Raw genomic sequence first — 27,931 nt, forward strand, 5'->3', positions numbered from 1 at the left:
ATTAGCAGCAGCAATTTAATGCTTCAGGCAAATATCTCCCACCACCCAACACCTGATCACTTGAAATTGAGATGCCAGTGATTGAACCTGGGACTTTCTAAATGCCATGTGTTCAACCACAGAGCTATGTTCTGCCCATACCTGCTTGAAGGGACATTTATTCCCACTCTCATGGAACTGAACCAGTCCATTTATAGTGTTGGATAGCCACACTTACATTCAAGCTGTTTCACCATGAAAAGAGAGGAAAGCGCATTGATACAGTGGTGCCTCGCAAGACGAAATGAATCCGTTCCGCGAGTCTCTTCGTCTTGCAGTTTTTTCGTCTTGCGAAGCACGGCTATTAGCGGCTTAGCGGCTATTAACGGCTTAGCGGCTTTAAGAAAAAGGAAACAAACTCGCAAGAACTCGCAAGACGTTTCGTCTTGCGAAGCAAGCCCATAGGGAAATTCGTCTTGCGGAACGACTCAAAAAACGGAAAACTCTTTCCTCTTGCGCGTTTTTCGTCTTGCGAGGCATTCGTCTTGCGAGGTACCACTGTATTGTATTATGCATTTGCACATTAAGTTATCGGTGCAACTGATATACAGTCTGAGTCTATGCATGTGCATCTAGTAAAGCTGCACTGCTATATAAAGGTAAAGGTAAAGGTACCCCTGCCCGTACGGGCCAGTCTTGACAGACTCTAGGGTTGTGCGCCCATCTCACTCAAGAGGCCGGGGGCCAGCGCTGTCCGGAGACACTTCCGGGTCACGTGGCCAGCGTGACATCGCTGCTCTGGCGAGCCAGAGCCGCACACGGAAACGCCGTTTACCTTCCCGCTAGTAAGCGGTACCTATTTATCTACTTGCACCCGAGGGTGCTTTCGAACTGCTAGGTTGGCAGGCGCTGGGACCGAACAACGGGAGCGCACCCCGCTGCGGGGATTTGAACCGCCGACCTTTCGATCGGCAAGCCCTAGGCGCTGAGGCTTTTACCCACAGCGCCACCCGCGTCCCTCTATATAGCACTGCTATATACACTTTATCAAATAGTATTATCTGGTGGCTCTTTTGAAACTCTGTACTGTGGTAACTGTGCTTTATTCTGGTGCAGACTTCGGCCATTCCACTGATTTTAGCACACATACTCTTGATAAATGGCAACACCTGCTAATGAATTTGACACACATTTTATTTTCTCATGGTGCTTGTGCACCCAAGGGAACTGGCCTATGCCTGGGGAAGCAGAGATGGGATTTCTAAGTCTGCCAACTTCCTAGGCCATCCCTTTTATGGATGCAGCCTGCAACTTACTCACATTTAACTTGTGTGCATTCAGCTTCACATGCTTGGCAAAAAAATTAAAAGGGGAAGGAGGGGCAAGCATCCAGGATAAAAGACTTTGGCAATCACAGAATTGTACAGTTGGAAGTTACCCAAAAGTCATCTAGTCCAACCCTCTGCAATGCAGGAATCAACTAGAGCATCCATGACAGATGGCCACCCAACCTCTGCTTAAAAACCTCCAGTGAAGAAGAGCCCACAACCTCAAGAGGGAGTCCGTTGCACTGTGAAACAGCTCTTACTGTCAGAAAGTTCTTCCTGGTGTTTAGTCACAATCTCCTTTTTTATAACTTGAATCCATTGGTTTGAGTCTTACCCTCTAGAGAAGGAGAAAACAAGCTTGCTCCATCTTCCATGTGACAGCACCATAGTTATTTTAAGATGCCTACCTCCTCTTAGTCTCCTCTTTTCCAAGCTAAACTGTTCCTCATAAGGCTTGGCTTCCAGACCATTTAGCACCTTGGTCGCTCTCCTCCTCACGCATTCCAGCATTTCAATATCCTTCTTATTAATCCCACCTGCCATTGCACCTAATGTGTTTTGTCTATACATGATTTTGGCTTTAGACACAAGCCCTGGAACGTAACCCCTGCGTATGTTGAGGGCTTGCTGTATTGCTTTCCAGCCATGGCATGCTGGCCCAGTTGAAACAGACGCACGACGTTTTGCAACTCCACAAGGAACCACATAAAAGAAAGTGGTATGCAGCCCACAAACCTACCTCCTTGAACAGTCTCTCTTATGCTGGAAAGGAAAAAAGCAGCAGCCCAGATACAAGCAGGCTCAGATGACACCTAACAAGAGGAGGATTCTAGCTCATCTGCATACATATTGTATTAGCCCTTGCTTCTACAAAGATATGGATACTTAAAGGCTGATTTTATGGATGTTTACTCATATGTGATCCATTTTGTTCATGCTTAGTATCCTTGCATGTACATGGAGAAAACCAAACAAAAGACCTATATCTTCATGACCAAAAGGCTTTTGACTTTGCTCTTTGCTTGTAAAAAGCTCTAAAAGTTGCAAATCAGTTGTTTTAATTGTTTAATTGCAACCAGGTACGCTTGTTCAGGAAATATGTGCATTAAAAACAGCTTTATTTAAATCAATTCACACAGCTATTCAACCTTAACCCTACATAGCTTTATACAGGCACTCTCTAATGAGTATCAACCTCACAGAGTATATGAGGACCCCTTTGCAAGCATTTTAGAAAGTCAAAAGTCTAGAGAAATAGAGTTAATGCAACTCCAATCCAATCATGATTTTTAAAGAGTAACAAAGACCCAAGTGGCCGATTTCTCTCTTTTTAAACCTTTGCCCATGTAGTAATCCTGCCCTTTTACAAAGCCAGCTAAATAAAAGCCAAAACATATTCATCATCCACAGAAATAAACAGCATGAAAAAACCAAATAGAGTGACGGTTCATAGTCTCCATGAGGGAATTTCAGTATACAATGTGGTACATGCATAATTTTCAAATCAGTAAGTAGCTGCATCTGCATCATGACAGGAATCGGATAAAAAGGAATGCTAGCACACTAAATACTGAAAACAAATGAGAGGGACACTTGATTATGTGCTCAACATATTGAAGGTTCTTAGCCCACCGCTTCTGTATGGAGGCTGCCTGTCTTGTATTCCTTCCAGCTGTGCTTCAGCTGCAGTTATCCCTTGCTCATCCCTCTCCAACACAGACTGGCTGAGTAGAGGAGGGAGAAATTCAAGGAGGAGAGAGAAGGTTCAAGGAGGTTTCATAGGAAGATATTTTAGCACTACCCATGGAAGACAGATGGGGGAGAAATAGGAACACAAGAAGAGAGAGAAGGCAGCTGAATCAAGAGCCTAGCAGCTCCTGAGGGCAGCAGGCAGGCTGGCCATGGTACTCACTCAGGCTGCCCAGCTGTCGAATGACATTTGCCAGGGTGATGTTGGTCACGCATTCCAGCTCATTCCGAACACTAGGCAATGTCTGACGGCACAGGTGCCTTGGCTCGATGTTCCTTGTTACTAATGGCATGGTGGACCAGCTTCAGGCGGCGTTCTGAAAAGAGGAAAAAAATCCCGCAAACAGGAAAAGGATTACTCAGCCACAGATGCTGGCATCACCAGCAGCACAACATTCGTTTCCCTGCTCAGAAATCAGCTTTATCCAAATCTGCTTTCATCTCCACCCCCCCTACACACACACACACACACACCTGTCAGAACTAGGCTTTTAAAATAAAAAACCCTGCAGTTTTAAGGCTTGCTACAGAGAAGCTGGGGCCAGCCACTGTAAGGTGCTTCCCACTCTGGGCTGCTGTGATCTGTCCCACAAACCATGTGCTCAAATCTATCTAGCCGACTTCTTTCAAATACTGCTAAACATTCAGCCAAAACCATTAAAGGCTAACAGGAGGGGTGTGGAGAACAAACACCAACCCAAGTCCAGTTGGGAAAGGGTTAAACATTTTCCATCACACCAGACAAGTTGGGCTCTCAGGACAAAACAGGAAGCACTTTTAACTGACCAGGAAGCTTGCTAACAAATGCTTCTCAGTCTGAGGTCTGCATCACACACACACACACACACACACACACACACACACACCCCAAGTCCCTTGTGTTGGAAGGTTCTCCCACTAAAGCAGCTATGGTTTTAGAGATACATGCACACTAGTAGTTTTAGAAAGGCATACAGCAGCTGATAGCTTGACAAACGAAGACTGCAGCTCTAGGAATTAAAGTACAAGTTTGAAATGGTTTGACAGGGAATCGTGCTGATCTGCTCTCCCAGAAGTTATACTATCAAAGAATCTGCAGTTATGCTAACCTGACACTTGAAGAAAGCACCCCCCCCATTTTACAGCATTCCAGTATAAAAATATCAAATACACACATCCCAATAAGAATATTCTGATCATCACTATCTCCTTTCCACTTAATTACAAAAAACACAAACCTGTTTCTAGCAAATATAAAGTCCATTTGTAGTGCCTATATGCCTAAGTCATTCATCCTCAAGAGAGTATTTCTCTGAGAAATTTAAGCTCTAGTGGAGAACAAAAACAAGCATTAAAAAGATATCCAACTAGTGAAAATAGAGTACACTGAAATTCATTTGCTCATTTCTTTGAAGGAAAAGGGTGGACCCCTTCCTAGGTCAGATGGTGAACAGCTCCACCGGAGGAGACAGCCGTCTTATGACAAAGACTCTGATCTGCTGTGGATGGAATGGAAAAAATAAAAGCAGGAAGCTGACAGCTTGGGGAACATGACTTCCTGTCACCAACAGCAACAAACCAAGAATCATTTTTAAAAGTCAGCTGTTTGTGCTTGACTTTGAACCACCCTTTTATAGTCTCTGTGGCAGCTGGCAGCTTATCTCTGAGGTCCAGGAGTCATTCCTGGATGCTTTTCTATCAGTGCGTTAAGGGACTGAAGCCGATATTAGCTTTTGCTAATTACCTCCCAAGTCAAAAATCTGAATTTCCAAATCTGACCTGCCACCGCAGAGGAGTTCAAGATCTGGAGGGCACAGAACAGCATCCAAGGTTTTATATGTAACATGAGGTTAAAAAAAATCTCAAGAAATTAACAGTGTGAGCCAAGAAGCGCCAGCAAAACTTGACAGGAATACATTCACCTTTTAATGGGTCTTCCTGTGCTTGGATACTGCAGAGGTCAGCCAGCTTGCTGTATGCACAATCACAACAAATGATAAAAAGGACAGACTTCTATTTTTCATAGCCAGAAAAGTTGGTATACTTTGTATATGACTGAAGTCTTCCATCCATTTTTGTGTGCAGCACAGCTCTTTAACCTATTTCGGAGGTGGAAAACTGAGGCTAAAGAAAATTTGCTCAAAGTCAACCACTGTCTTGGCTAAACCTGAATCTGACTCTAACTCTTCATAAGGGCAGCATCAGACTTTTTATTACTACAATTAGAATAGTTTTCTATTCCTGTTGAAAGGCGGAACTACACAAAATGCTGCAAATAGCATCCCTAGAGAATCACTTGCCAGTCATCATGTTGTGAGTTTTCCCTCACATCACTGGCTGCAGTATTGGGGGTGGGTGGGAGGACAATACACAATGTCATACAATGGAGTGATTCCAAACACTGCAGTAGACAGCATAACTTGCAGAGGTCCAAAGGAAAAGTCTGGAAGACCACATGTGATTAGCTATGTAAAGTACAAAGGCACTCCCAGAGCAACAGATTTCTTCATGTCAGTTCTGCCAAGGACAACTACAGAATACTGCATACGAACAGTTTCAAGTCACTCAGAAGCACTGGTGATTGTTTAGGTGGATATATGACATCACCCCAAGCTGCATCCCATGTGACCACAATGTTAATGTTCCAAATACAAGGAAAATTCCCCCACACCAAATTATCACTGAATTCAGGACTGCAGTGGAAAAGCAAAGATACAACATGCCAACTTTCACATAACAAACATTAGAAATGAACACACACAGGTGGAAACAGACTTCTACACGCGGTATTTAATGTTCTGTGCTGCTAAAGAGGGCCTTTCCTATGAGAAATGAAAATTCACACCATACTTAGGATCTGAAAAGGTCACCTCAATTGCTGTTGTTATCATATATATTTAATCAGTTGGTAAGAAGGTGGATGCATCATCAACTAAAATTTAATCAAGTGGCAGGCCTAATTAAAAAATACCTGTTCTACCTTAAGGGATACCCTTTTTGTTCTACCTTTTTATTGTGATTTGGAATCTACTGTGATAACATTTGATTATTGTTTGACTGATGTTTATTAAGGTTTTAAAATCTCATATACTGATTTAAGCAGTTTAATGGTGATGTAATTCATAAACACCACATGCAAATGCACCACCTGGAAGATTATTACAGAATTAAAACCACATATTCTAAAGTCCATGAGTTTTCCAATAGTACTCTTTGCCCATAATCATAACACAAAGCCTAAAAAACCCCCAAAACCCATCTTCTGGAAGGACTCAAATCCCCATAAAGTCCCCACCCTTTTGCAACATTTTAATACACAGCTGTTAGGCCTGTAAATTAGGTCAGAATAGCAGTTCTAGAGGAAGGGGTGCTTTCCTTCCTGCCCATTTTCCATCCTAAATTGCCCTACTGGGGAAAAATATGGGCATGGTACAAGCCCATGTATTTTATCAAATTTAACAGCAGATGTGGTGGAGTGGGGATATGGAGTAGGATAACTTTCAGAACATCCCTTCCCCCAGAATCTGTGCCAGAACGATGAACACACACTCACACTGGGATATCTAGTCACTCCTGCAACACATGAGCATGAGACTCTTCATCTCAGGGTCATGCATTTGAGCCCCACATTGGGCAAAACAGGGGGCTAGACTCTATGACCTTCACTGTCCCTTTCAATGCTCTGATTCTTTGAAATACACGCTGCACCATCACAGGAGGTAGAAATGGAACACTCAAGAATCAGCCTAAGAATCAAGTTTGGCATATCAGAAATACAGAAGCAAGAATGTGAGAAGGAAGACAAATGTAAAAAGGAAAACGGGAAGGAGTGGGTTGTAATGGATTAAATTTTTTTTTTAAAGAAAGGAAGAGGAAATAAAAGTGCAAGCACAAGCAACAGAGCAAAAAAAGGGGGCAGGGAGACAAATCATCCACCAGAAACAAAACTAAAGAGAAGAAATCTTTGCTTCACAAGTTTTGCTCTCTGAAAGTTTACCTCAGGTTTGTTCTGTGGAAATTGTAGAAGACAATGTAAAAGCACTCCAAGATTAGTCACTTGCTTCCATGCCTTGGAGGCACACTGAAAAGGCCCGACTTCCATGGCAATAGTAAAGAAGAGAGCCACCTGGACTGTTGAGTGTCTGTGGGCACCCTCCCAACATATGACTTTGTAACCTCAAAATATGAGGGTGGAGGAACTCTGCCTGTGTTATGTATCTTGACCAGAAATCCAACAATAGCAGCCTTCCTGACCTGTGGCAATCATGATGCTGACATAATCCTGTGGGGTTGTGGTTATTTTAAGCTTCAAAAACCAGAAATGGCTGAGCTATGGTCCAAAAGGTCCACATACAAGACTGGCTATTTCTAGCACTGAACAGCAGCTATGTCAGAGACAGAAGTCTCCCACTTGCATAAAGTGCACTAGCAACCACATGCTAAGTACAGCTAAATATATTGCTTATTTATCTATTTATATTTATTAACCTTTTTTCATACACAGGACAGTGCCCCAAAGCAACCTAGAATATAAAAAACATTAAACCCCATATAAAAACAATAATAATGCATATGCAAGCATTAACATTTTAATAGAACGTGGTTACCAAATAGGTTCTCATAAAGATTGTGGTAGTATAAATTATAGCACTCTCAAAACATGATACAGACAAACTTACCACAATGAGCTGAAGAAGCTACTCTTGCATAACACCAAACACATAAGCATGTACCCAGGTAATGTGTCCCCAAACCAGTAGTTCTCAAAGGGTGTGGCAGGAGAGAATAGCAATTGTGGTGGGAAGAGTCAAGGACAATCAATATTGTATTTTGAGAATGATTCATGTTCTTATGTAGCTGCATTGTTTTTTACTTTCTGGCTACCCCATGACCATATTATAAAGGAGGCATAGGCAAACCCGGCCCTCCAGATGTTTTGGGACTACAACTCCCATCATCCCTAGCTAACAGGACCAGTGGTCAGGGATGATGGGAATTGTAGTCCCAAAACATCTGGAGGGCCAAGTTTGCCTATGCTTGTTATAAAGTTTTACAGAATCACAGAATTGCAGAGTTGGAAGGGACTGTAAGGCTCATCTACTCAAATTCCAAGCAATGCAGAAATATTTTGTCCACATGGAGCTGTAGTTGTGTTCTATGTTACAAAACAAGCACTGCTAGGAGGTGCTTCTTTTTGTTTTCCATTGCATTTCTGTCAATTAAAAAAATTATTCTGAAAGTGTGACCCAGAGAAAAAAGTTAGAGAACAACTGCCCTAAAGTAAGCAGACCAACACAGTCGCAGTGCCCTTCCAGAAAATTTACCGCATGGCAGCAATCTTTTGGCACCAAACTGGAGGGGGGTGTTATTTTTTGTTTAAAAGCTATCTGTGAATACAGAAAGGAAGGAAGCCAACATATGCCCCACCCTCCCCAACACAACCGTAAGAACCACTTGAAGTAAACCAGAGGAAATTGGGAGCCTGCTTTAGCACTGATACTTAAAGGTGAGAGTGAAGACAGAAAAGGGTAGGGAGGAACCACACATGGACTTTACCAATTTCACTTCTTCTTTACTGTGAGAGATTACCTTTTACTAAACACCATCTGTGTGAAACATCTTTAAACTAGCACAGCCACAATAGCTGTCTGCTAGCAGCAAGCCATCCCCTTAAAGGTCTGGCATTTTTAGGAACTGAGCACTTTTGTAATAACTCAAGATACCTGACCCTGAACCCAAGGCCAGCGTTTCTGGAGCATTTCTACAGATGAGACCTCCCCCCACTTACATGGGGGGTTACATTGCAGGGCCCTACGCACATGAGTGAAATCATGTAAAGTAGGGAGCACCTCCTAAACACCTTTTAAATGCCGTCTCTGCCACTTTTCTTTTCTTTTTCTTTCTTTTTTTGCCATGCCAAAAATTCTGTATCCAAAAATCCAAAACTAGAATTGAAGCTTTGAGGCCGGCAGGAGGCTGGAGAACACATCAGAGAGCAGCTGCTGCTGCGCTACCTCGTATACAAGCTGTTAGACAGGGGGGTTGAACAGTGTAAACAAAGCCTCACTGCTCCTCTGGTTTCTTCAGGGCTTCCTCCACCCTCACTGATGTCCTCTTCTGGCTTCGGGGAGAGTCTCCTCTTGAGCCACAAGGACTCTCCAGCTCTCTCATGCCATTTCCTGATTTGAATTGAATTCTTTCATTATTTCCTGGCTCCACGCATATACGCGGTCACACTCAAGTTGATCACGTGTAAATGGGATGCCTGTAGTTGCAAATTATCCCCCCCCCCAACACACACACACCCTACAAACCCAAACAGCAAAACCAAGCAGAACCTCAGGGATAGCTTTTGAGAATACCCACTGGTGGATTAGACACACCAGAAGGTTTGGAAGCAAGGGAGAAAGAGGATCATCAAATCTGAAATTCTCATCAGGCCACAGAGCTAGAAGTCCTGTTTCATTCTGCCAACACAGGCCAACTGTTCCTTCCAACATCTAAAAAGACAACTAGCTTTAAGCGTCTCTCAGCAGTAGCAGTTCCTCCTTGAAAAAGCCAGAAAGTCTGGCTTTGTGAAACTCCAAAAGGCCAGGGAAAAAATAATAAAAATAACACTGGAAATACATGCAGAGACCAAAAAATAAAAAGGATGTTCAGCAAAAAGTTCTGCTGAGGGCCCAGAGCAAGATTCACAGAAAAGGATGCTGTAAATCCAGGGCACTAGAATTACAGGGCAACCTAAGGGAGGTGCCTCAGCAATCGGCACTAGAGTGATAATTATGAAGCAACTACCACGTGATGCCACATGCTATTGCTTTCCGCCTGTAATGAGTGCTTATTCTCTCCCTGTAATGAGCACTTATTCTTTCACAAATATCATGGGTTCATCTGTCATTGCTGGCTATAGCTGCCCTGCTATAGCCAGCAGCCAAATAATAATTGGTAGGAAAGGGCAGCTATAGTGATTTGAACAGGATCCTCTTCTCCCAACAACCCTAAGAGGCCTGGATATTCACCACAAATATAAAAACAAAAACTCTGACCTCTCACATTTCCTAATCATAAGGAAGTTTGTTTGTGTGTGGTCCTCACTATACACTCATAACAGGTTTTATTTCTTTCCTCATGAGGAACCCAGAGCAGAATAAAAGTCTCACAGCTCAATCGGTTTAAAGGCAGCACTAAGAAAATCCTAGGCTATTCCTCATAATGGTACCCACAAATTGAAAATATTAATCTGTTTAAGAGATTCACAAAAATGCTTGCCGGAACAAAAATCACTGCAAACTACCGTATTTTTCGCCCTATAGGACGCACTTTTTCCCCGCCAAAAATGAAGGGGAAATGTGTGTGCGTCCTATGGGGCGAATGCAGGCTTTCGCTGAAGCCTGGAGAGTGAGAGGGGTCGGTACACACTGACCCCTCTCGCTCTCCAGGCTTCAGGAAGCTATCCACAAGCCTTGGGAGCCCGGCACGAAGTCGCACAGCTCTCCCAAGGCTTGCGGAGAGCTGCCTGCATCCTGAAACCTGGGCTCCCTAGGCTTGCAGATAGCAGCCTGTTCTGGGGGCTGGGGTCGAGGGAAGCCCAGCCCTGCGCCTGGGGGGAAAATAATTTTTCCCCTTTATCCCCCCCCCCAAAAAAACCTAGGTGCGTCCTATGGGCCAGTGTGCCCTATGGGGCGAAAAATACGGTAATACACAAATGAAAATATCTAGACAAAGGTTTAATTCCTCAAATACTAGGTTACCAATTAAAATTGGGTAACTGCAGTAACCAATGTTCATCCAACTGACAAGATTTCTAGTACCTGTAGGGTAAAATGTCCAAAGGCATGAAGAAAGCCTTTGGAACAACAGTTGGAAAAACTTCACCGCTGAAAACTTTGTCTGGAGAGACCATCACAGACTGCAGCAAGCAGATGAAGTGATGGGCAGAGCACTACCGATAACTGTACTCATGGGAAAACATGGCCTTTGACACAGCAATTGACAGCATCCAGACTCTGCTTGGATGTTCCTCCCTCTCTCAAGGAGCCGAATATCTTCATTCAGAACAGCTCTTCTTTATTTAAACTGTCCGTTTCCAACATCGTCTTGCAACAGGGGGGAAAAATGTGTGGGGCTAAGATCAGTGAGCTCAACTGTCTAACTTTATACTTTATGTAAATTCCGAGGGAGCCTTTGGGAGTGAGGAGAGTAACTGGCCAACAAATGCATTGAAATGTAAATGATTAAACAACCCCTTTCTGCATGCAAATCATCTTCACTATGCAAAGTTGCACTTTTTGTTGTTGCCTCTTTAAACTTGCTTTAACAATTATTTTTTGGCACCATCAATCACAACAGTGCTAGGAAACATGGATCAGGTCAACATTTGGCACATTGGTAGACTCCATTAGGTAGCTCATATATCCCAACTTTCAAGTTATTAGTTCAACAGGTGCTGTATAATTTTGAGGCTTACAATGTACTAAAGGAAGGCACGCTCCCATGCCCCTTTAATATGGAATGACTCCACAATGTTCATTCTTGCAGCTTGTTTTTCTACAAAAAACAATACAACCCCTGCTACAGAGAGCTACAAGCATGGAAGTTGGTTTCAGCAATTCCAAGCATCCAAGGCATTATGCACCTTCAATATTAGAACTGTATGCAATAAATGATAGATAAGGGAAATGATAAGGGGCAAAAGCTTTCCCACACTGTATAAATGGTTATATAATTTATAGTGAGTGAGTAGCGTGGACTAGATTAAAACTAATATTTCCTTCCAATGGAAAAAATCCTATCACGGTAAGCTGGGTATCACAGGAATTTAAGTCAACAAGCTAATGACTGACTTGGTCAAGGGTTGATTAACTGTTACTTTATGTGTTATGTTTGGATATCAGCAAGTTTCAAAAAAAGCATGCACATTAAAATGAAGAATGACAGAATGGTTATTCATTCTCAGATTCATGTTTTGCAAAGCCACAATGCCAGTTTGACTCCAGGAACGTGTTCTGGGAAGGATCACTCATCCCACCATTCTGACATTTTAGCACACACATTTCTGTGGATGGTAAATATTAACTGAAGCCCATAAATTAACAGAGCTGCTCTAAGAGCAGGTATCTTTCGGACATAAAAAGGTGCAGTGTGCACATGTGCAGCATGTTTCAACTGTCACTAATAAACAGGCAGTGAGGAGAACATGCCTTCAGCACCTTCTGCATCTCAAAAGTGCTATTTATGTTCTTTAACCAGCTTTTAAAAAATGAGTCTATCTGTTTTCTGGTCATGTTTCGCAAATACAGCATGCCCCAGTCTAACCGAAGCAAATGTCTTGCTAATGAGAAAATCAAACTATACCAAATTCACTTATTTCTAATTTGCAATAATAAAGACCAATAAAGATCACCACTATCACCAGCCAGTGAGTTCATTATAGGCAGGAGAGGGAGACAACCAAACAGAGAAGTTGGTGATTTGGCAATATAAACTGTAGGATTCTTCTTAACCCTGCACCACCTCTAAGCCTGTAAGTCACTTGCCCAAAGCTAGTAACAATACTGTGTGAGTAGCAGATTAGTCTTGCTCTTGTGGGTCACATAGGCATATACATTTTCTGCAAATAGGTGAAACAATGCAGTTGGGGGCTGTTTACATGCGTGATCTATGACTCCTTTGGTTGTGCAGTGATTGCGACCGGATTTTGAGGTACAACCTCAAATAGGAAACCTAGTTTACCCCCTAGGTTATTAGTGAGAGATTTTGATTCAATTCTACAGACTGAAGCCACTTTGTATGGCCTAATGCTGGTCCACCTAGTTGGCAAATATATTACAGAAGAGAAAGAAAGCTCAGGCCCGGGGACTGAATGCAAACCTCCAGGCCTCTCCATCTGGTCCTTGGAAGGTGTCCTAGGCAATGGCAGACTACACCCCTCACTGGGCCTGCTCCATGCCCTTCTTAATAGGTTTTGGCTGGATAAAATTGATCCATGTGATAATGTTACTTGACTGTTTGGATGGATGATGGTGAGGCATGGTGTGTACAGAAACCTCTGACTTTTGTATGGCTGGAATGTAGCCTATGGTACAAAGGCAAGAGAGATATCCACTGCTCCACACACTTTCACCTCTAGTCCTGCCCACCAACAACATGAAGCCTCCAGAAGATCCACATTAGGAAATGTGGCCCTTGGGCTGAAAAGGGTTCCACACTCCTTGTTCTACAGTGTATTTCAACTGCTCACCTAATTTGTGAAAACTGCGTCACTAGCATATTCCACACCACCAAAATTTCAAGCAGGGAATTCAAACTGTTATTGATGCAACAATTACTCCATGGCTACTTACCAACATGGCTTATCGTTGAGAAGATGTGCAAAGCATTCTAGGCTGGTCAGCAATAAACTAAGCCATGAACTTTCCCAGGTGAAGGGGCGGGGGAACACTTCAAGCCTCCTCCACTATAGATGACCTCTACTCCAATGACATGGGTGAGGGCAGCTACAAACAACTGGTGTACCATAGGCGGCACATCCTTAAAATCCTCCTGTGCTTTTCAGTATCCTAGCAGCAGTTGCAAAGAGATTAAGAAAACTTGTAAATCATCACTTGCCTGTGACAAATAAACACTTTGAGGTGACCAGACAAGAAAGCATTTGTAAACTGCTTAGTTTCTTCTTCCACGCCCAAGGACATTCCACAAATTATTAGCATACATGCGTCTCTCTATGTGTGTTTGTGTCTGCGTAGACTAGGGCTGGGTGATACATATAGCAGTTAAGCATCATAATTTACTGATATATTACAATGTCTGAAATATGGGTGGAACTATGTAGAGGTGAACAGTAGGCTGGGCGCTACCTGTTTTTTCATCACCAGCTAAACATTGTGATATACCAATATATCTTGATGTCTGAAATAAGGATGGAGCTATGTAGAGGCATCGGCTGGCTTCATGGTTTATCCCACACTCTGATTTTTGCATAGCACACATCACGATTCGCAATATATTACCAGGTCAAAAATTATGAAACCAGTATCATGATACGGCCTTCAAACTGGTTTGGGGCAATATATCAATATATCCCCCAGCTCTAGTGTTTATGCACCTATTTACAAAAGGGGTTACTCCAGTATCAAAGTACATCTAAGGATAGTTCACTCTCATTTGCTCATGGCTGGCATACTGCATTCTTCACCTGGGAAATACCCTGCATCTTCTCCTCTCTTAAAATTTACATGTGCTAGAGCCAGACTACAAAAGAGAGGGTTGCTTCCCTACAAAAAAAGCAGAAAATTTATCTTCCCTTTACAGACATTTCCTTCCTCTCACATTGTATCTAGCTAGGAATGGTTATCTGTTGGCATTCTCCAGGATGTGTGCCCAAAATTGTATCATACAAGAAAGTCCCTAGAAGCAGTCAGCTCTCTTTCCCTTCATGCAGATTCTAAATTATGCACTGCTCTTTCAATAGCAATTCTAAATTACAGGAATAAAGCAGTCTTTTCCACAGCAGCTCAGCAGCTCTTTCAGTTTCAACTTATGGCTTGTTAATTATATCCCAGTACTGAATGCCCCCACCCTTCCGTTTGTTGCACTTAGGGAATACTGGAAAGATAAGTCTTTCCTTAATTATTAAATGTAAATAGCTCATTAAATATAATCCAATTACTTTAATTGTACGAAAAGGAAGTCATTACAATATGTACACGCATTCTTGCCTGAATAGATTTAATATCTTAAATTAATCATGGCTGCATTCATATTATTAAGTCAACCTTTGACATTACAAAATTTATGGCAGTCAATTTTATCTTCTTAAAATGTTTTTACAGATAATTTTTTGGAAACGAAATCAACTTTTTAAAAAAAAACAAAACTGTCTCAAGCATTTCAAATAAGAATACAGGCGGCAAAGATTTTGCACGTGTCCAACTGACGTGTAAATCTGAAGAAGGTAGAAAGGGGATGAAACTGGGGGAAGGCATAACTGGGTAGGGCAGACTAATGCACATATGTGGATTCCAGGAATGCCTGTATATAAATGGTACCACGACAGAAAAGGAGTTGAGCTCTGAACACATTATATTTTTTTTGTTAGCAATCTATACTTCAAACTCATGTTTTACTTCCTCAGGATAAAATTCAGTTTAAGAAACAGAAGTTACGGGAATCAGGATAAAACTTCACAAAATACCAAGGTTAAAAATTTTGGGGCGCCTTCCGGTCTCATCAGTGACCATGCTACGCTAAAGTGGGTTTGCAATCTGAGCTCCTGTCCTCATTAACATCTTAGGTTTCTTCTTCAGTCTTTGCTTGTGAGACATTTAGTTGCACAAATACAGACATGCTTACTAGTGACTAAATACAGTAGTTGCATCTGAGGAAAAGATTATTTAAAACAAACAAACAAATGCAAACAAAAAACTAGGAATTCAAGAACCTAAGCAGCTTCTTGGTAGTCCAGATGTTATTTCTGGTGTAACCAAACAACTGGATAGTTCACTAAACCCAGGAGTAAGGCAAGAGCTAAAATATACTGACTACCACCAGTTCTTAAAGCATTCTGTTAGTCAACTAGAAACCACCAAGCCAAGATTGAGGAGGTAGAGCACTTGATGCTAAAAGAGACCACCAATAAAGTAAAAATATCAGAAGCCTGATGGAATGGAGAAAGTCAGTGGAACATTTATTCCCGGCTAAAAGCTGCATAGGAAGAAAAGGATAGGGTGTACTGGAAGTGATGGTGCTCTTTATGTCAGAGAGGACATAAAGTCCAATTACAACTACAAAAGAGAGGTAGTACAAAGTATTGCAGTAATAAGCAACTACAAGTACCTTCACATCCATTAGTTTATGGAATTCACAGGCAAGATGGGTAGAGATGGACAGTAGCCAATAGGTTATTAAAAGGGGATTTGACAAATTCATGGAATATAGCCATGATTTGATTTAGAAAAATTATTTATTTTGTATTTTTTAAAAAATCACAAAGGCAATGTACAGGAAAATCAAATACAATAGAACAGAATTTCAAAACTGTATTTGATTGCTTGTATTTGATTATATGTTGTTCTTATATTCAACTAATAAAATAGTCAAAAAAAGGGAAAAAATAGAACAGAATTTCAGAACACTGTACAAATTAGAGGTCCAGTACCAAACAAAGAATATAAAAAGTGTACAAAAAGAGATAAACTATAATACAAACAAGAAACCTCAAAATCAATGTACAATATAAAAATCAAACACACTATGACCATATTGAACCTCCAAAATAAGAGGCAATATACGTTTCTATACCATTTGCTGGGAACAACAGTTAGAGAAGACTGTTGCCAATTCCATGACTGTAGACTTCCCCAAAACAACTGGTTAGTCACAGTGGAAAAGAGAATGCAGGACTAAATAGAGCTTTTCTCCAATTCCACAATACCCATTTCTTACATTTCCATGCCTATTTCTTGTCAGAGATAGTAAGAAGCTATTGATCAGTGATATAGAAGATAGATAGATAGACAGATAGATGAGAGATGAGAGAGAGAGAGATATGCCACCTAGTAGAACAACCTCCCATCAGATGTCAAGGAAATAAACAACTTTCACACTTTCAGAAGACATCTGAAGGCAGCCTTGTATAGGGATGTTTTTAATGTTTGATGTTCTACTATGTTTGGTATTTTAATTTGTTGGAAGCCACCCAAGAGTGGCTGGAGCAACCCAGTCAGATGGGTGACATATAAATAATAAAATACTATTATTATTATAGAAGGATAAGACAAATTTGTGCAGAAGACTATCAATGATTACTAGACATGACGGCTATGCTCTGCCTCCACAGTCGAAAGTAGTATGCTTCTAAATATCAGTTGCTGGAAATTGCAGGACGGGAGAGTGCTCCTGTACTCAAGTCCTGCTTGCAGTTTCCCCATAGGTATCTGGTTGGCCACAGTGAGAACAGGATGCTGGACTGGATGGTTTTATCCAGCAGACTCCTCTTATGTCCTTTGAAGAAATGATGTGGGTAATGACAAAGGCGGCTCTTGACAAAATTTGTATTTATACACCAAATTAAAAGTCTGGAACTATGGGGGGAAAGCATCTGGCTCCAGCTACATCCCCAATATCTCCCATTTGTAATTAATCCAAAGTTGCAACTTCAAGAGCCAATGCAAATATTTTGGGTTCACTTAAACCCTCCAGGAGGATAAAGTGTTAGCTAATAAGTAAATTCCCCTAGGTACCAGTATTTCCAGGTCTCAGTTCTTGTAATTTCCACATCTTAAAAATACTTGAGAGATTTAACTTTTTGAGAAATCAATCAGATATACTGCATATTTTAAAAGTGCTACTACATTTTTATGCCACTTAGGTTCTTATTACTGGGGGGGGGGGGGATAGAAACAAGAGACATTAAGTTATAGGTACAGGGAGTAGGGGTGGTGGAAACCAGAGAAAGAAACTTGAGGCTCTGGACTGGAAAACATCTCCATGCCTCAAAGATAGACAAAGCACTTTTTAAACTGATGGCATCATAAATCGGATGAACTTAAGTGATGCACAATGGTAAGATTTGGCCAGTGTTGACAAAGGTTTGAAAAGGAAAAGTAGTTTAAGTATATCTGGTGAACTTGCCATAGGCCTGAACTATGAGAACAAGGTACCATACCACACCCATAGATAGAAAATCACTGGATTTAATCAATGAGACCAAAAGTTGTTATCCTAAAGGTTATAAATTATATACCCTTAGCAACTGCAAATCTCAGCTTGCTGCTCAGTGAAAATAAGGATCTATCCGCCCAGTGCTGCTTTGCGAATATCTGGGACTATTTGTTGATAAGCAATATAGCAGCAAAGACCCAGGAGATTACAAGAGGCCTGTAGATCACTTTCTTGATAGTTATATTTTCTGTCATCTATTGAAGACAGATTGCCACAAATGACCTATATGTCAATATATTCAAAAACAGCTTATGTAACCCACTAATTTAAGCTCTTGGTCAGGAAATACACATTCCTTGTCCCCATTGCTATAATTAGTTGCTTTATTTTGATTTATTTGTTTCAGAAATAATTTAAAATAGAGGTGGTTTTAAACACACACCACTAGGGTCATCACCAATGTAAACCTGAGATTCTATGTCCTTTTATTGTGAAGGCTTTATAATATCTGCCTTGCTTGGGAATGAGGGCTAACTGAAGCCTCTTACGTAAAGCAAAGTTTCACAGAAATGCCCTTGATGCTGTTCTGGTTTCTCAGAGGTTTTTTAAAATGCTGCTTTGTAAAACAGGTAGGTCAAGGGCATTTCTCTGGGGAAACAGACAGCTTTTGCACTCTCAGAGGCACAGTTAAGCCTTTGTGCAAGTTGCCTTCAGAAGATTTCTCCAATGAACCAGACCCAGAAGCTGCTAGAATTAGCAGAACAAGATTCAGATGTTTTACTGCTGGAAGTCACTGGCTAGGTTAGTCAGAGAGAATGGGTCAAATCCTCGGGGCTGTGAGTCACCTTTATTCTTTTTACCTTTAAATGCTCCACACAGAATACAGAATGTAGCAGAGGATTTGACATTCTGAGATATTCAGTCTCTCAAGACTTTTCTCAAAGAATGATTCTAGTCCTCATGATTGGGGAGAAGATATATCTGAAAAGAATCAGACAGTTTCAACATAACCACCTTTAATTCACTGGCACAAAATGTTAGGATGGCCTCTAGCATTTATGTTATTTAAAAGGGATTACACAAATTCATGAAGGCTAGGTCCAATTATGGTTTTCACTATGGCTTAAGAATGGAAACTGTGTGACAAGAGGCAGTGTACCTCTTACTATCAAAGGCAAGACAAAAATAAGAAATGGCTACCTTTACCATACCCCTACTTGCGAGTTTCACATAGCTTACAACAGGCCTTTATTTGAGTTACAGTGCTAAACTAAATGGGCTGTGGGACTAATCCCACCAGCGAACTCGTATATTATAGGTGTGTAACTATATATGCAACCAGCTGTTGCATATACAAGCAGATGTGTGGAAAAGGGGAACTATCACTTCTGCTCTTACACCACTTTAAGAGGTCTTTTTGGTTGAACCTTGAGAGTACAGTGGTACCTCGGGTTACATACGCTTCAGGTTAGAGACTCTGCTAACCCAGAAATAATAACTCGGGTTAAGAACTTTGCTTCAGGATGAGAACAGAAATGGTGCTCTGGCAGTGCGGCGGCAGCAGGAGGCCCCATTAACTAAAGTGGTGCTTCAGGTTAAGAACAGTTTCAGGTTAAGAACGGCCCTCCGGAACGAATTAAGTACTTAACCTGAGGTACCACTGTACCACAATTACACCAGCACTTATTCCCAATTAGGCGCTACCGCTTGCATTCTGCGCATGTTGCAGCCATAGCAACATGCCCCACATGGAATGTTTTTCGCCCATGGATGCAATTTGGAGTATCTCACTGTAAAGCTGCTTGAAAGCCAAAGGACAGTATCACGTTTCCCCCTGCAAAACTATATGCAGAGAATCAAAGACAATGAATGCAAGAAAGCAAGTGGGAACAACAGCCTCAGAAGCAAAACCATCTTAACCGCGCTTACTATCCTTAAGTTAAATTCCATTTTAAGTAGCTTCACTTTGAGCAAGTCTGAAACTAAAAAATAAAATACACCTAATGGTTACTACCAAGCTGAAAAACAAGTATGAGAGTGTCTATTAATTCTGGATAGATATTTAATACTAGTTCAGCATTTTCTTGTATACCAGACATTCGATACTTATTACAAGGAATGTGGAACTTTGTTGCAAAGTGAGGCTAAATGAACAATAGTCCCATCTCCCCTTTTGCCTATGTCTCAAGAGAAAACTCAACTCTGTCTTCTATGAGCCATCTGTTTGGAGACATTTATTTCTATCTTAGTAGATACGAGGCTAAAATAAACTGCACACAGACTTTATTCAGGCCCATGGAAAAAAAAGAGATAAACAGATGATCAGAATCCGAAAGTTCAGTAATGTAGGGAGAATTAAGAACATAAAAATAAAACCTGAGTAGGAACATTGAATGCCAAGAGAAAAACTGGATCCTTGTACAGCTGTACCCCTGCTTCTCCTTAATAGCCTTATCATCTGTGAAAGCTGCAGTGTCTAGGGAATAAGTAAGTGGAAACCTATCCTAGTGACTAGGACATATGAAAAAGCAGACAACCTCCAATGGCAAATTCCTACTATCATTTTTTCAGACCTACTGTTGGAAGTGCAGTTATCCCTCTAATGGACTCTTTTAACCCAATAGGACTGTGCTAAAAAAATATGGGGGGGGGGGGCGTTCTTTAAAATGTATCAAACCATGTAAATGCCAGTTCAGCATTTTAAATGTGCAGGTGGGGAAGAGATGTAAGAGCAGGAGTCCACAATTTCAATCACTATAGACAAGTGTCCCATTACCCTTTGGCAAATGTGAGAGGGGACCTAACCTCATCTCCAGGTTGGAGCCAAGGAGAGAATAATCCCCAACCACTATGCTTCAACTGCGAGATTCATACCTGCTACGCCCACTTCCAAATTGAGAAGAAGGCTGCAGCACTATCAGCAAACTATAATTTTTAAGATTTGGGGGAATCACAACAGTTAAGCAGGTATAAAAACCTCTATCCAATTGTAACATAAGCATGTTGTGTGCTTTTCCAAGACTGTAGCAATGCAGGAGACTTGATATTCATGCCACATCACAGTTTTACATTTTTAAGCTGCTTTTTAAAGCTGTAATGTGTATGACAAATGCTGTATTAACTGGGATACCAATCCATTAGGCACTACTCAACTTTTCTTGTTTGGTTAAGCACTGAGTAGGCACCATGAGATTTAGCAGCATATACTTTGTATACAAGCAAAAACAAAATATAAGAAGCCTTGAAAACACGAGAAAGAGAAAACATCTGCTGGGGATTTGCAAATCTGATATATAAATACAAATACAAATAAAGCAATGCACTAACAGCCAGTGTCTGCCTCCTGATGGGGTAACTTAGTTCACACATCACCATAAGTTATGGTTAAACGGGTTACCTTGCATGAACAGAGTAATAGTACAAGCTTGCCTAGTTGCTTCTGCTTCGCTCTTCCCCTGGGGCAAGCAGAAGTAACAAGCCACGAAGTCTGACATCCAAACCAGGACGTAACAACACGCCAGCCAAGAACAAACCATGACCATGGTTTGTTACACAGGCATAAAACACAATGCTGGTGTTTGGACATTAATGACAAGCCAAGCCTTGGCTTGCTGCTCTTATTTGCACTAGAGATGGAGCACAGGGGGTGTGATGGAGCAGCAGGCATTGGTACACTGCTCATTTAAAATACCGTATTTTTTGCACCATAACACTCACTTTTTTCCTCCTAGAAAGTAAGGGGAAATGTCTGTGCGTGTTATGGAGGAAATGCCTACGGGTGGCATGCCTACGGATTTTCCTCCTCTAAAAACTACGTGCGTGTTATGGTCGGGTGCGTGTTATAGAGCGAAAAATACGGTAAGTTATCAGCCATGACTTGTTGTGAGAAATGAAGTGAACCAACTAACATTAAGAAAACTGAACCTGCCTATCCTTGGAATAAATACTCGCACCTCTTCAGGAAATCATGCTGCCAACATGAAAAGAAGCTGCAAGCGCAGTTTAAGAGGGGACTGACTACGGCTTGTTATAAATACAACTCTTAAAGGTAAAGGTAAAGGACCCCTGACAGTTAAGTCCAGTCGCAGACGACTCTGGGGTTGCAGTGCTCATCTTGCTTTAATGGCTGAGGGAGCAGACGTTTGTCTGCAGAGAGTTTTCCCAGGGCATGTGGCCAGCATGACTAAGCTGCTTCTGGACAAACCAGAGCAGTGCACAGAAACACCGTTTACCTTCCCGCTAGAGCAGCACCTAGTTATCTACTTGCACTTTGACATGCTTTCGAACTGCTAGTTGGCAGGAGCTGGGACCGAACAACGGCAACTCGCCCTGTCGCGGGGATTCGAACCGCCAACCTTCCGATCAGCAAGTCCTAGGCTCAGTGGTTTAGACCACAGTGCCACCCGCATCCTCTTAGGAAGGCTTATTTCAAAGGTATTTAATTTTAAACTAAATCTAAAAGGCTGTGCTAAAAGGTAAATTGGAATTTCTCATTACAGTACAGTAAAGACATCCAACTCTCAATTTGGAAAGCTTCTCCACTCCTTTACACTTAAGTAATCATGGCCACACCCAATAACCCAAGCAGTTTTCCTCCCTACTCCTTTCTACTGGGGATTCCAAGATAAACAATGTGAGTGACACCATAGTAGACTGAGATTAGTCAAGTGTGATGAATAAATCAGTTGCTCCACCTGTTTAAAAACACTTGTATGCCATCCTTTATTGAAAGGATTTCAGGGTAGTGTACAACATATGCCTATCAGAATACAATGCAACATGACATTAACCTAAAAGTGGCATGACACTCTAATATATGTCCTGAGTTCAACAGAACTTACAGGTATGTGTGCATAAGACTGCAGCCTCAGTTTTGAAAAGTTGCACAAGAAGTATACCACGAATTCAAGCGATGAATCTACTTTGAACCAAGACCTTCTGGCAGACTAATAATTGCAGAAAGCAATCAGAACTTAAATATAACAAACACTTTATATATGGCTTGAAATAGAATTTCTAATAAAACTAGTATGAGACCATTTGGTCTGTAGATGACTCATTTCCACAGATAGGCTATGCAGACACTGGCCAGCTGTTCCCCAGTTCTTTTCCTTCTTTAAGAGGGAACCATGACAAATCCTATTTTTCTGTTTGTGGAAGGTATGTTTGTGGGCAAATGGGATTTATTTTTGAATGGCTCAGTCATGTATTCCAAATGGGTAGCAACGCATAAACTTCTATTTTATTTATTAGCTTTGATTTATGTTAAACTGTACAGTGGAACCTCGGCTTGCGAACGTGATCAGTATGGGAGGCACATTCGCAACCCGCAGCACCGCATCTGCGCACACGCAGGTCATGATTTGGCGCTTCTGCGCATGTGCAAAGCGTGATTTGGCAATTCTGCACATGCGCCGAAACCCGGAAGTAACCCGTTCCGGTACTTCTGGGTTCGGCACGGTGCGCAACCCGCAAACACATAACCTGAAGCGTCTGTAACCTGAGGTACCACTATATTTTTGTTCTTGGATTGTTGTGGTTTTATGTTGCACAGTCCTTGGGAAATTTATATTGAACGATTCTATAAAAGGCTCTCGTTAAGAAATAAAATAACACAAATAGAAGAAAGGGAAAAGGATATTAATGCTATGTAAACAAAGAATCTTGGGGTAACTTAAAAACAAGGACAGTTCTGGTGCAATGCTGCCAGTGATATTTACAGTAAAGTACTAGGGCAATTAAGGAGTTCAGACATTTCTAATATTAGTATTGATGGCAAAAGGAAGCAATCTTATGCTATGCACTGTTCTACTTACATACATAGGCAAACATTAGCTGAGCATTCAATATATCTCCATATTTTTATATAGAAAAGCACCCAAATGCAGCTCCCTGTGAAGGGCAATTAATAAGTAGCAGACAATTGTTTCACAGCCAATACTGCACACCAGTGAAAACTGATACACATTTTAAAAGGTTACTATGCAAGTAAATTCCAGAACAATTCCACCCATAATAGATTTTACAAGTAAGGGCAACTGGCTGCATGTGCCAACAAAAAGGGTGAGATTTTCACAAGCAAAGCAAGTTTCATGGAGACAAATTCCATCAACGTACATACAGAAAATGATACCACATAAACAAAAATGGTAATAAACTTTGTTGGTTTGTTCAGGAGCAAGCCGATCATAATATCCACCAGGTTTCCTTGAGAAATAAGGCCTGTTATGTTTCTTAAAGAGATCTTCAGGTGGCCTTAAAGGAACAAATTCTTTCATCATATAAAGGAAACATTCCTGCATTCCAGAACTGGCACCCCTACTGTAGCATGCCATTGCCAGCGTAATGGTCAAAGCATGGAACTCGGATCAGGAGAAACAGGTTCAAATCCTCACTCAGTCACACTGCTCACTGTACAACCTTGGGCCTGTCACAAATTCCTCAGCCTATCCTACGTCAGAGGGTTGCTGTGTGAATGAAATGGAGGAAACTGTATGTGTACTGCTCTGACCTCCTTGGCGAAAGTTGAGGACAACAAGAGAGACCGCAGGCACACAACTTCCTTCCCTTTCCAAAGTCTAAACTTGTAGATGCAGATGCATAGAGTCTCATTACTTGCTACTGAGTACCACAATTGCCCCAATGCTGGTGACAACGTTATAAAATCCAGTCTTGTATCTGGACAACTCCAACTGAGTGCAGGTGCACTTTTCAATGTATCCCTGGATTTCACAATCCAAGAGCCTCCCAAAGCAAACATTCCTCTATCTCTGCCCAGCCACTGCCTTTATAATAGAGCATAAATCTGAAATTAAAATAAGGAGTATGGATACCATTCTTATTACAGGATGATCACCTTTCTCAAAGGTATCATTGTCCATGTCACACTGACACTTTAAGGTCACAAATACATAGATCACTACCCCAAGACCTCCAGCCATGCCTACAGCATTTGTCATACACTTTATATGTAGCTTTAAAACCCAGGACTTCTTAATCCTAGGGCCCAATTTAGGCTCCTCCCCCACATAAACCACAAAGACTCCCTAATCTACCATGATCCTACCAAGAGTCCTACAATTGAAATGACAAAATCCACAGCTGGGCAATACCTTTATTGGGACTAACCAAAAGTATTGGTCTTAAAAAAAGGATTTGCCCAACTTTAGCTTTTGTATTTGGTCCCCCCCCCCGCCTTACAGACCAATACAGCTATCTTTGCTTTTAATGACTAAGACAGTCTCCATCTCTTTGCAGACTTGCTTCATACTTTGTCTCCTGCACCAACACCCTCACATTCAATATGGTCAGAAGCCTGTCCCACCCGCATTCAAAGTTATTCCTCCTGGATTCCCTTTCCTGTTCTTATTGTCTTTACCTAGCTGTGCCACCTACAGTATATCAGTTGTCCTACCTTCCACCATCATAAACACAAAAACACACTGCCCTTCTTCAAGTCCCAGAGTACCCACATCCTTCCTATCACACAACACATTTAACTGTAACACCTCACTCATAAACAGTTTCCCCCATCACTTGCAACTGATGAACCCCTAAGGAAGAAATGATAGGAAATCCAATCCCAAAACAAGCTTACCAGATAAGTGGAAAGAGATGGAGAAGGACATGCATTGCTTTAGGGCAAACCCAAGAACCTGCCATAAGCTAAAAGGGCTGTGTTGTGGAGCACACAAATGGGTACATTCATACCTATGCTCTCAAGAGAGCAATAATTTTCTGCAGCTGCAGAACTTTCCCCTTTTGTATTGTTTGCACTGCCAACTCAGTATGCCCCAAGTGCAGTTAAAAAGCAACTTTACATTTTAATATAACAGCATTTCCTATACTAGGTGTGTAGGCATCATTCACCCCTGCAGATATTGAACTGTAACTCCCATCATACTCAGGAAACATGAACAATGGCCAAGGATGATGGGGAGATGTAGTTAGTTCAGCAACCTTTGGCAGGACAAAAGTTTCCTGCATCTGCCCTGTATGGGTGGTAGTGTTGTTGTTGTTGTTGTTGTTATTAATTATTATTCCTACCCCGCCCATCTGGCTGGGTTTCCCCAGCCACTCTGGGCGGCTTTCAACAGAACATTAAAAACAGAATAAAACTTCAAACATTAAAAACTTCCCTAAACAGGGCTGCCTTCAGATGTCTTCTAAAAGTCGGATAGTTGTTTATTTATTTGACATCTGATGGGAGGGCACGCCACAGGGCGGGTGCCACTACTGAGAAGGCCCTGTGCCTGGTTCCCTGTAACCTCACTGCAGTGAGGGAACCTCCAGAAGGCCCTCAGAGCTGGACCTCAGTGTCCAGGCTGAAAGATGGGGGTAGAGATGCTCCTTCAGGTATACTGGGACAAGGCCGTTGATGTACATTACAGAAGCAAAATGCTTTACTATGTTACATTGGGGAGGTGACAATAAATTCAGGCTGCTATCCAAAAAACATTGATCAGGAATGTACTGGGCACAACTATTATTGTTATATTGTGATTTATTTCATTTTTATCTCACCCTTCCTTCAAGAAGCTCAGGATATATGATTTCTCTCCCTTTTTACTTAAGACAACATTCCTAGTATCAGGTAGGTTAGGCTAAGAGATAGCAACAGGAACAGGATTACTCAGTGAGCATCCTGACTGAATGAGGATTTGGACCTCAGTCGCAGTTTGACACCCTAATCCAGACTTTCTCAACCTTGGGTCCTCAGGTGTTGTTGGACTACAACTCCTATCATTCCTAGCTAGCAGGCCCAGTGGCCAGGAATGATGGGAGTTATAGTCCAACAACATCTGGAGACCCATGGTTGAGAAAGGCTGCTCCAACCACTACATCACATTGGTTCTTACAATGGAACTTAATTTTGCTTAAGGACATACAGGATTGCCCTCTCAAAAAACGATTTCTTGCTTCAGCAGCTAAGTACTCCACTTGATACTATCTGTCCCTCCAACTCCTCCACCTAGAAAGCAGTGCGAGACTGCATGGTAGAAAGAGTGCTTTGCTTCAGAATTTATCAAGAGAGCAAGCTATTGCAGTTTAGATGTGTGCGTGCATGTATGTATACCATCTTGTACGCTTCGTAGAACAAAAACCATCTTAGACCAACACAATCAAGACAGTTTCTCATTTTCGAAAGAAACCCTCTCACCCCACCCCACCGGTGGGTGATGCAGCCCTTATTAAAAGCAGAACCCAACTAAACTTTCAAACATTTCCTTATTTTCTCCTCCCTCTTAATCCTGTGGTTCGTAACCCACTCTGGGAAGCCCCTAACTCTCCTTTTTTCTTTTGGCCGAAGGGATAAATAAAAACCACTTCGATCAGTAAGTTACACCAGTGGCTCATAGTGAAGGGGGAAACAACTCCTACAAAAAGATGGGTCTGCCTAGGAAGGGCGTTGACGAAGAAGGTAGAGGGGACGAGACACACACCAAGGGTGGAGGAGGAAGAGGTAGCCATCCCAGCCCGCTTCCTGCACCAGGTGCTGAGGACCCTGCGGCCCTCTATAAAGTTGAACTACAACTCCCATCAGCCCCAGCAAGCGCAGCCGAGGCTAAGGGATGCTGGGAGTTGTAGACCGGCAGCACCTGGAGGGCCGCGGCTCCCCAACCACCTTTGCCCAACACCTTCCTGTTCAGAAAGCCCGAAGGCCCCGCCCGCGCCACGACCCTCCTATCGCTCCTCGGTCTCTCCCGTGTCAGCCTCTTCCCACACAGCGAAGGCAAAAAACCTGCCCCATCCCATAATAACCGCTCCTGCCCATGCCCTCCAGCGGACACCCGGAAAAGGGCAGCGCCTCGCCCTCCCGCCGCCACGGAGCGAGGCTTACCCGCCCACGGCCGCCTTCTCCGCGCCTCCCTCCGAACTCCTCAGCACCGAAGCGGCCTGTCCCGGCCGGCCGCCATTCCACAGCTTTTCCTCTCCCCGCCCCGCCCCGCCCCGCCCCAGCCTGCGCTGACTGAAGGTGGCCCCGCCTGCTCCGCCGCCGGTCCGCGCCCCCATTGGCCGGCCGGTGTCTTCCCGCCCCAGCGCCATTGGCCGGGCCGTGCTGTCAGTCACTTGATAACCTTCCGCGATTTGCGTACCCACCCAGATTTCTTAAATGACCACACCCAAACCGAGCCTCCTCTTTGATTTTTTTTTTATAAGATAACAACGCGGGGCGTACCATAATGCCGAGGTGGGTAGGGGGATATTTAAAGTGGTAGGTCGGGGAGGTGAAG

General features: G+C 42.3%; 1 protein-coding gene across 1 annotated transcript in view; it reads right to left on the minus strand.

The window, feature by feature from the left end:
• WASF2 (WASP family member 2) overlaps window positions 1–27,660 on the minus strand; it is a 45,987-nt gene extending 18,327 nt beyond the window's left edge. The window contains exons 1-2 of the mRNA XM_082231732.1: window positions 27,538–27,660; window positions 3,220–3,373 (exon numbers count right to left, since the gene is read on the minus strand). Coding sequence (XP_082087858.1) covers window positions 3,220–3,349 — 130 coding nt within the window. The 5' untranslated portion in view covers window positions 3,350–3,373; window positions 27,538–27,660. The remainder of the gene's footprint in view (window positions 1–3,219; window positions 3,374–27,537) is intronic.
• Window positions 27,661–27,931: the final 271 nt, after the last annotated feature.

Source organism: Podarcis vaucheri (genome assembly GCF_965113315.1).
Source record: "Podarcis vaucheri genome assembly, chromosome: 7".
NCBI lineage: Eukaryota > Metazoa > Chordata > Lepidosauria > Squamata > Lacertidae > Podarcis > Podarcis vaucheri.